Genomic DNA, 9,020 nt, shown 5'->3' with positions numbered 1-9,020 from the left:
CCTCCTTTTGCCCCCCCCCCTCTCTCCTCTCTCTCTCTCTCTCTCTCTCTCTCTCTCTCTCTCTCTCTCTCTCTCTTCCTCCCCCTCCACCCCCCACAGATCTGCAATGGACTTGTTCAGACCACTGGCTGGCCCTCTGTGGTGACTTGTGTTGGCAACTGGTTCGGAAAGGGAAAGTAAGTGTGACAAGGGAGTAAAAAAGACCCTGAGGGGGCTACTAGGAGGCAGGGGGGGGCTCTGGTGCACATTTAGGGAAAAGATTAGACAGTGCATCTTCTTTCTGGGTCTCACCTACTGAGATGTGTCTCTGAGGCTAAAGAGCAGGGCTTTTTTTCATCCATAAAGATTTAGCCCACAGAGCAGGCAGCTTTAGCTATAGTTCTAATACATGAATTTCCATTTTTGATCAAAGGAAGAAAACTCTGTTTTCTTGGACTGGCTTTTGTGTAAAGGTTGCCTCAGTTTCTTACCCTCAGAACTGCTGATCTGAGCTGTTAAATTCTTGGTTATGCCCACTACCCCACATATTGAGAGTTTTTGCAGCATGTGTGGCATCTCAGCACTAGATGCCAATAGCAAAATCTAAGTTGTGATAATTCAAAATCTTTGGATGTCACCAGATAGTCCCTAGGGTGGGAGTCAGAATCACCTCCAGCTGAGGACCACTGCTTTAGAATGGGATTGAAGGGCAAAAGAGAAGAAAGAATGGGGGCTCCATGCTTTCCCTGTGGCCAAAGCTCCCATCTGTGCTTGTTCAGGAAACTGGCTAAAGGCAAGGAGATTCCAGGCTGTACTGTCACCCACTTGATACCAGCCAGGGTTTCCCTCTGCTCACTTTGTCCTTGGGGGCTCTGAGAGTCTGTCTTGGGTACACCCTAGAGGCTAGAGGCAGCCAGCCCTTTTTTTTTTTTTTTTTTTTTTGTCTTTTTGAGACAGGGTCCCCCTGTAGCCCCAGCTGTCCTGGAACTCACTATGTAGACCAAGCTGGCCTCGAATACACAAAGATCCGCCTGCCTCTGCCTGCCAAGTGCTGGGATTAAAGGTGTGCGCCACCACGCCTGGCTACACCAGCCTTTTGAGTTTGGCTGGCCAAGTACTTTTTCCTATTCTTACCGCTTCTCCTTCCCTCCCCTCCAGGAGAGGCTTCATCATGGGTATCTGGAATTCCCACACATCTGTGGGCAACATCCTGGGCTCCCTGATCGCTGGTGTCTGGGTGAACCAACAGTGGGGCTTGTCATTTATTGTGCCTGGCATCATCACTGCTGTCGTGGGCATCATCACCTTCCTTTTTCTCATTGAATGTGAGTGGAACCGTCCCCCTGCCACACTTCACGGCTGTTTAAAACAGGGCAAAAGCAGCTGGACATACTGTAAGCACTGCTGGGTATGGGGTTGTAGGACTAACTGTGCAACTCTGAAACTCTGTTTCCTCATTTGTAAAGTGACAGTAATACCAGCTCCCTGGAATTTCTGAAGGTTCAAGGGGGAGAGTATAGTTAAGGTGCTTGGCCTATAGCAGGTTCTCAGCTAAAAAGCTGTGCCCCTTACATTCAGTGCAGACAGTTGCTGTCTTTCCCATTCTCTGACAGCCCTGGGAATTGGCAAGGCCAGGTGTTAATGGAACATTGTAATCCAGCCAGTCATGACATGGTTGGTCCTATGAGAATCCGGCCTAGAAAGCCTCCTCCCTTATGCTTCAGGCCACATGGGAGATGTAGGGCTAGCTCTCTGCACTAGCACAGACCCACTGTAAAGTAAGATGTCTCAGAAAGGTTTTTTTCTCTCCCAGATCCAGAAGACGTGGATTGCACCCCTCCACAGCACCATGTGAGCATGTGATCCCAGCTCCAGGCCTGCCCTCTCACTGCATCATAAGGGTCAGACCTCAGAAGGCCAAGAGTTAGAGGGAACTGTGGTCTTCTAGTGACTTCTCAGGCCCTGTGTTGGGCTCCTGGGTTGGCTCCTCCACTTTGTGATGGGTCTGGCAGCTCAAGAGACACATACACCTTCCCCAGGATGGGTACCCTTTGCCTCTCATCTGGGCCATCCCTCCCAGTGGAGAAGGTTGGTTGTGTGGCCATGTCTATAGTAAGGAATCATCTCCTTTGCTCAGGATGACATGGAGAAGGAACAAGACAACCCTGAGGATCCTGGGAATGGTCCTTACACGAACAGGGAGAGCGTCATGGAAACTGCAGCTAGCTTCTCCAAGGAGCAGGACCCTGAGCCTGCAGCCATCAGCTTTCTGGGGGCACTCAAGATCCCGGTGAGAAGTTTGTGGAATGAAGGGAAGAGAGTCTAGAATTTTCCACTGGCTATTAGGAGATAGGATGTCATGGGTGGCAAATGGTTTCTAGGATTTCTTTATAGATTGCAGGATGGATGGGCTGCTTGGGGAGCAGTTGGTATGGGAGATCTATCTTGACATGACATGGAGCAGGAGGCACATTGCTGCCATTGGGATTGGATGTGTATTTGAGGTTGCTTTGTGTGGGGATGATGACAGTCCAGGGGCAGTGCTATGCCACCTGTGGGGCCGCCACTGGACCAAAGATCTGACTGTCTTTCCATTGTGCCTTCTTCTGTACTTTCTAGGGTGTGATTGAGTTCTCTTTGTGTCTGCTCTTTGCCAAGCTGGTCAGCTACACCTTTCTCTACTGGTTGCCTCTGTACATCTTCAACGTGGGTAAGTCCAGGGGAAGAAGAGCTGAAAGGAAGGGTCTCTAAGGAGGCCAAGCCACTATTGCTGGGGAGGACATTGTTTCTGGGTTTGTGATTCCAGTACATAGGCAAGATTTCTGCTTAGTTACTTGTTTAAGTGAGAAGCTGAGCCCTGTGCTGCACTACCCCCTTGACCCTGCCTCCAGCTACCTGCCTTCCTTGGAGCGGTGTAGAGTGTTAGGAGCACAAAGTTGTCCTGCAGTCCTCCCTTTTCCAGCTTGAGTGCCTGTTGCTTGGCTCACAGGGGGTGAAAGTCTGCCTTGAGCACCTCTTCCAGGTGCTCAAGAGGCCAAGAGAGCTTCCCTGCTTCCTGCTGGCAACCGCAGGGCTTTTCTTCTAAGGGCCATCATGGCATTTCTGCCTTTGTGCTGGGATCTGCTGGCCTGCACTGAGGTGCTGCTCCACCTTATGGGCTACTTTCTACTGGCCCTGCCTAACAATGTAGATAAAGAGAGATCACTTTGTGGTTGAAAAGACTGTTTTGATGTTCACTTTCTCAGAGTCTCTGCTCTTCTACAGATGGAGTAGCACTGCCAAGGAGCAGCCTGCTCCACCTTCCTGATCCCTGGGATCCTGAGAGCCCCACCTCTTACCTAGGGCCTTTCACCTAGGGCTGCTCTACTCCCTCCCAGCCCAGGGGAGGACAATGGCTACCCTGCCACAAACATACTTGCTCTAAATACCCAGGAACCATGGGGATTAATCACGGCTGGGTCTCAAGCTATAGCTTGCCCACAGCTCTCTATGAGGGGGCCCCTCTTTGTGATTATGGTAGAGTGCTGTGTCAGTTTCAGAGACACTGTGAGCTTTTGTTTTATGGCTTTGATGCTGACTTCAGAGTATGAATTAGCCTTGGGGGTGGAGTTACAAGTCAAGTTTCTAGATAATCCCTTTTTAAGCCCAAAATCTCTGTCATCCTGCAGGTCTCCTCCTGGTTGTGGGCATTAGCAGGGACCTAAGGTGGCACAGCTAGAAGAGCCCCTAGTGGGGCTCATTGCTAGGTCAGGTGTTGGGCAAGCATGGCTGGTTGGGCTGATGCTCAGTCAACTATTGCAGTCCAGGAGAAAGCTAGAGGGACTCTCAAAAAGGCCAGGTTACAAGCTTATAGGAGAGGCCTTGTTCTGAGAGGTCAAGGACAAAAGGACAGTGCCAGACTCAAGGCCAGAAGAGGAATGTCCCAAACTATTGCGGACCTAACTTGTGGCCCTAGCCAATTACTATGTCATGGGCCCTCAGGTCCTTCCTTGAAGGAGGTGGCTGGGCTGGACTAATGTCCCACGTGGACTCTTCTCACTATGCTTTGTCCTGAGCTTCCCTGAGTGTATGATCATGTTTTTGTGTTTTTCTACAGCTCGTTTTAGTGCCAAGGAGGCTGGGGATCTATCCACACTCTTTGATGTTGGTGGCATCATAGGTGAGACCGACCTTCTGTCTCAGTAGGCTGCCTTTCCTCCTCTCTACAGGAGTGTAGTAAGGAGCCATAATCTGGGCAGGTAGTTCTAGAGAAGAGACCTTGGAATGTGTTCTTATTTCTGCTTCTGTTTGGCAGGGTGGGCCCAAGGAAGACAAATTTTATTCTTGCTTTCCTGGAGTGATGGGTGCAGGGAAGGACTTCAGAGGGAGATGGTCTTTCTTAAGGCTAGGCGAGAACTGGGAAAAACAATGGGGCAAAGCTGGGCATCAGGTGAGGGATGGCATGGTTGTGTCAGGGACAGTGTGTGAGTGGCTATGTGTTCCAGGCGGCATTGCGGCAGGGCTCATCTCTGACTACACCAATGGCAGGGCCACCACTTGCTGCATCATGCTCATCTTGGCTGCTCCCATGGTGCGTATAACCTCAAGGGCAAAGTGTATGTTCTTATGAATAATGCACCTGTGACCTGTGTGCCCATTTCTATTTTTGTACACATGGCTATCTCATTATACACGTGCATGTGTATTCCTGTGCACATGTGAAGGAGAAGCAAGGGTAGGTGAAGGAGAAGAGGAGCAGGCCCTTTGAAGAGACCAGTACTGAGAATTTCAGAAAGGGATTGGTGATTATTTGGCCACGGTGAAGAAGAGAGTCACCAGCTACTAAATGTGGTGACCAAGGAAAGAAAGAAGTGGAGGACAGACATGAGAGAAAACTTTTTTGGGAAATAATAGTTATAGAGTCAGGCCTGGTGGTACATGCCTGTAATCCTAACACTTGGGAGGTAGAACAGGAGGATCAGGGATCAAGGTCAGCTATGTAGTGAGCTTGAGGCCAGCTCGGGCTACAGACACTACCTCAAAAAACAAAAAGGGGGCAGGTGGAATTAATTACAGATTACCATGGTTCATCTCTGAGACACTTAAAGACCTGAGAAGTCTGGATGTTCAAGGCAGGAGGAACAAGGTGGTATCTAACATTCTGGAGCAGGTGAGGGCTGTTTCAGTTGGGTCTAGCCCAGCAAGGGGAAGCCAGCTGCAACTCTATCTCTCCATCCTCTTTCAGATGTTTCTGTATAATTACGTTGGCCAGAATGGGATAACCAGCTCCATAGGTGAGGAGGGGGTAAAGTCCCACCAGGATATGAAAAGGCTCTGCCTTTGGGAGGGCTTCATGAAGTGGGCGTGGGGCCAAGGCCTGGGGGTGTTGCCTGCTCTAGACCTGGGACTGGATATGGCCCGTCATCTCTAATGGCACTGGCTCTGCTGCCTTCCCAGTGATGCTGATTATCTGTGGGCTCCTGGTCAATGGTCCTTATGCACTCATCACCACAGCAGTCTCTGCTGACCTGGTAAGTGGGCCATCCCTGGGACTAGACTGCTCTGGGGCCAGGACCTCTATTCCCAAGTTCACTCCCCAGCTCCTTTTCCCTATTTCCTGTTCTGCAGAACCTTCGTGTGCCCTTTTCAACTCCAGGTGCTTACTATCCTCAAGTCAGCTTTTTCCCAGTGCTTCTAGTGGTGTTGCTCAGCTCAGACTTCCACACTCTGTTCTTTCTCCCCAGGGCACTCATGAGAGCTTGAAGGGTAATGCCAAGGCCCTCTCCACCGTCACAGCCATCATCGACGGCACTGGCTCCATAGGTCTGTGACTAGTATTGGCTCCCAGAAGCTGAAGCCAAGCCTTGTCTTGGGTGGACCCCTTGGCACACTGCCCGAGGTGGTCAGAGAAGCCATGTATCCCACTCTCACAAGACTGTGTTCCATACAGGTGCTGCTCTGGGGCCCCTTCTGGCTGGGCTCATTTCCCCGACAGGCTGGAATAATGTCTTCTATATGCTTATTACTGCCGACATCCTGGCCTGTTTGGTAAGAGTTCTTGGGGTACACAGATGGCTGCTAGGGTATGCTTTACCCCTCCAGACTGGAACCCTGGTATTTCCAAAGCATTGGGGCCTCTGGGATGCTGAGAACAGCAGCTTCTCTTTGCATAGAATGACTGCCAAATGGGGAGGGATCCCGCCTAGTGAAACTTCTTAGTCACCTGTCCATGGGTCCGCTGTGTGTTGATGTTCACAGCACCTTCCCTTCCCTCTGTGCCCTGGACTCTCCACAGCTCCTCTGCAGGTTGGTGTATAAAGAGATCCTGGCTTGGAAGACGTCCTGGAGCAGAAGTAGTGGGTGAGTCCCCCGGGAATGGAAGCCATCCTCCTAACCGCACTTCTTTTTGGGATTTCACCCAGAGCTCAGTGACTCTACATCCAATCTGTAGCTGGCTCAGGTACACTGAGCCAGCCCTCGTTGATATGCTATTGGACCCCCATCCCGCCCCAGCCCTGCTAACCGGTCCTCTGTTGTCCCCATGTGTCTCCATAGCTCTAGTCTGGCCCTAACCCACCCGCGATAGTATTTTCCTCAAGTCCTATGACTTTTGTGAGTATTTTCTTCAAGTCTGATTAATGTGCCAACAGAATGTGGGCTGCACGCTAATCCTCTCCCCTCCGGTGTATGATTATGGTTTTTTTTTCCAGCTTTCTCTGTTTCCTTGGGAGCCATGTCTAGAGATTCAAACTAGGCAGATCATGGTACATGGGAAATGTTTCTCAGGGGGTCTGAGATGCCACAGAGGGCTTGGGTCATACCCCAAGGGCAGAGGGGATAGAGATGGGGAATCATTTTCACTCTGAACTCAGGCTGAGCTACTAGTGCCTCCTGAAGGTCAGAAATCAAGGATATCTGGTCCCTCTGCCTGGGATGTGCAGAAAAGAGCAACTGGCAAATCAGAGCCTCTGGAACGAAATTTGAATCAAGTAGTGCTGTTGGCTGTTTGTATGCTGTCTGCCTGGTGTCCAATGGTGGTGGGTGTGGAGGTGGTATGAATTGGTCAGTGACTGGCCAGAGGCTGAGGTGCTGGTGGTTGGGTGACTGTCCCTGGGGCCTTTCTGGCTCTCCTTCTGGCAGAAGTGTCTTATTAATGAGGAGCTGGCAGAGCCTGGACCTGGGCTGGAATAATAAATGTGAAGAGACTGCCTGGGGAAGCACTTCTGCTTCAGGAGGGTCTCATGCCAGGAGAAAAACTGGAAGCAGGAAGCAGTGCTGCATGCAGCAGCACTCACAGGGTCTGTTCTGCCTTGCCAGGCCCTAGAGGAAGGGAAAGGGGATTGAACAGTAGGTTTAGTTCCTTTTACCCGTATTCACTGGGCCAGGCTTGAAGGGAGACTAGAAGAAGACAAACAGAAAGGGGGAAGTACAAGTATGGAAAAAACAGTGATGGAGTCCAGCCCTAAACACTGGGGCTTGCTGCTCAACCATCTTGAGAGACGGGTATTCTCACTTAGAAGTGAGGGGCCAGTCCTGGCAGAGCCTAACACAGAACCTAGGTCTGTGAGGTGGCTTGTTTTTCTGGGCACTGCAACTCTCCCAGACTGGTTCTTCTGTATGGAAGGCCCATTAAGAAGTGTGCAGTGATCTAGTAGAACTGGGAGGGCTCTGGGCTGAGAACCTGATATTCTTGGCCTCTCTTCACACTCACCTCTAAGACATTGACAGACCCCTCAGAGTCTCTGCATCCTTATGTATAATGGGGATGCTTATCCCTAAATACTTAGTAGGGTTGATCGGAGGCTTGGAGAAAATGGGATATGTGGTAATGCTTTGTAAAGTGGACAAATGTGGCAGAAACACTTGGCTTTCTGTATTATTCTGGCTTGCTAGTCCCTGCCCAATAAGTAGATGGGAACCCTAACCACAGAGTAGACACGAAAGGCAGGAGCGGAAAAACTGTGGCTTACTTTCTCCTCCATCTTACCTCTCTTGTTCACGTAGGTATAAAGAAATCTGAGACCTCAACTGGAAGAGAAGCATGCAGGGTCCAGGGTGAGCACCCAAAGGGCTCCCTATGGGAAAGAAAATGAAAACTTCCACTGCAAGATGAGGCAGTGCCTCCTGACCAAACACCAACCAGCTCAGCCAAGTCCAGCCTAAACCCATACTGTCACTAAGGGTACAGAAGATTCTATGGGAAGGGACCCCAGCACCAAGCATGGGGAAATGGAAAACTCTGGAACCTGAGCTCTAGAAGCTACAAGCAGAAGGGACAGGCTGAGAACAGAGGGGAAGGACATGCTTAGACTCCTGCTTGTTCAGATTTCAAGCAAGGGCCAAGGCCTGGAAAAAGTACATCTATCCTTCCCATGTTAAAAGTTTTAACCTCTGCAATTAGCCTGTACCTATGGAGGCATCTCATCTTGTTTCAAAGGTGCTGGGCCTCTTTGTCCCTTTGTCCATGAACTAGTCTTCTTTATGTATTTTCCCAAGTTGGATCCTCTTCATCTATCCTCTTGTTGATCCTGTTGATAATTCAACCACTTTGAAGCATTAGAGCTGCTCTTACACAGCTCCCTATGGGAAAGAGACAAGGCTAGGGTAAGGTAAGGAGCTGCCTTGGGGCACAGAATGTAAGGGGATGCTCACTCTTGGGCTCCTAAGCATGCCCACCCTCAGGGTTGAGTGCCTTCCTTGCTTCACCCCGGTCTTAAGACCCCTGAAGGCTCCTTGGTGGATGAAGTCATTGGGGTCAGTGCTACGGAGACTGAGGGAGGTTTGCATGGCTGAAAATACTAGTGTGTGTTAAGCACTGGGTGTCCACTGCATGCTGTAGGAATGAACAGGAAAATGGACACAGAAAGGACTTAATCCTGAACACAGGTGCCAAGTCTACTAAGAAATGAGGGTACTGCTTGGTTCATCTGAAGCTGCTAATGTGCAATTGCTTGGAGCCATGTGCGGTCACCTCGGCCCAATGTTTTCATGCACATGCTCCTTCCATCCCAAGTCCTGGATCACTACAAGCCATGCCGACTCCTGACATTTCTGCCCATCAG

General features: G+C 50.3%; 1 protein-coding gene across 1 annotated transcript in view; it reads left to right on the top strand.

Annotated features, from left to right (window-relative positions):
• Nucleotides 1-9,020, top strand: part of Slc37a2 (solute carrier family 37 member 2) — a 24,972-nt gene extending 15,952 nt beyond the window's left edge. The window contains exons 6-18 of the mRNA XM_008835001.3: nt 100-176; nt 1,138-1,304; nt 1,793-1,830; nt 2,117-2,269; nt 2,599-2,689; nt 4,076-4,138; nt 4,464-4,549; nt 5,204-5,252; nt 5,416-5,489; nt 5,703-5,781; nt 5,909-6,006; nt 6,254-6,318; nt 7,963-9,020. Of these exons, the coding sequence (XP_008833223.1) occupies nt 100-176; nt 1,138-1,304; nt 1,793-1,830; nt 2,117-2,269; nt 2,599-2,689; nt 4,076-4,138; nt 4,464-4,549; nt 5,204-5,252; nt 5,416-5,489; nt 5,703-5,781; nt 5,909-6,006; nt 6,254-6,318; nt 7,963-7,978 (1,056 nt within the window). The 3' untranslated portion in view covers nt 7,979-9,020. The remainder of the gene's footprint in view (nt 1-99; nt 177-1,137; nt 1,305-1,792; nt 1,831-2,116; nt 2,270-2,598; nt 2,690-4,075; nt 4,139-4,463; nt 4,550-5,203; nt 5,253-5,415; nt 5,490-5,702; nt 5,782-5,908; nt 6,007-6,253; nt 6,319-7,962) is intronic.

This window comes from Nannospalax galili, unplaced genomic scaffold (genome assembly GCF_000622305.1).
Source record: "Nannospalax galili isolate Female #2095 unplaced genomic scaffold, S.galili_v1.0 scaffold690, whole genome shotgun sequence".
Lineage (NCBI taxonomy): Eukaryota > Metazoa > Chordata > Mammalia > Rodentia > Spalacidae > Nannospalax > Nannospalax galili.
Note: the sequence above shows the minus strand (reverse complement) of the source record. Positions and strands in the feature narration are given on the sequence as shown.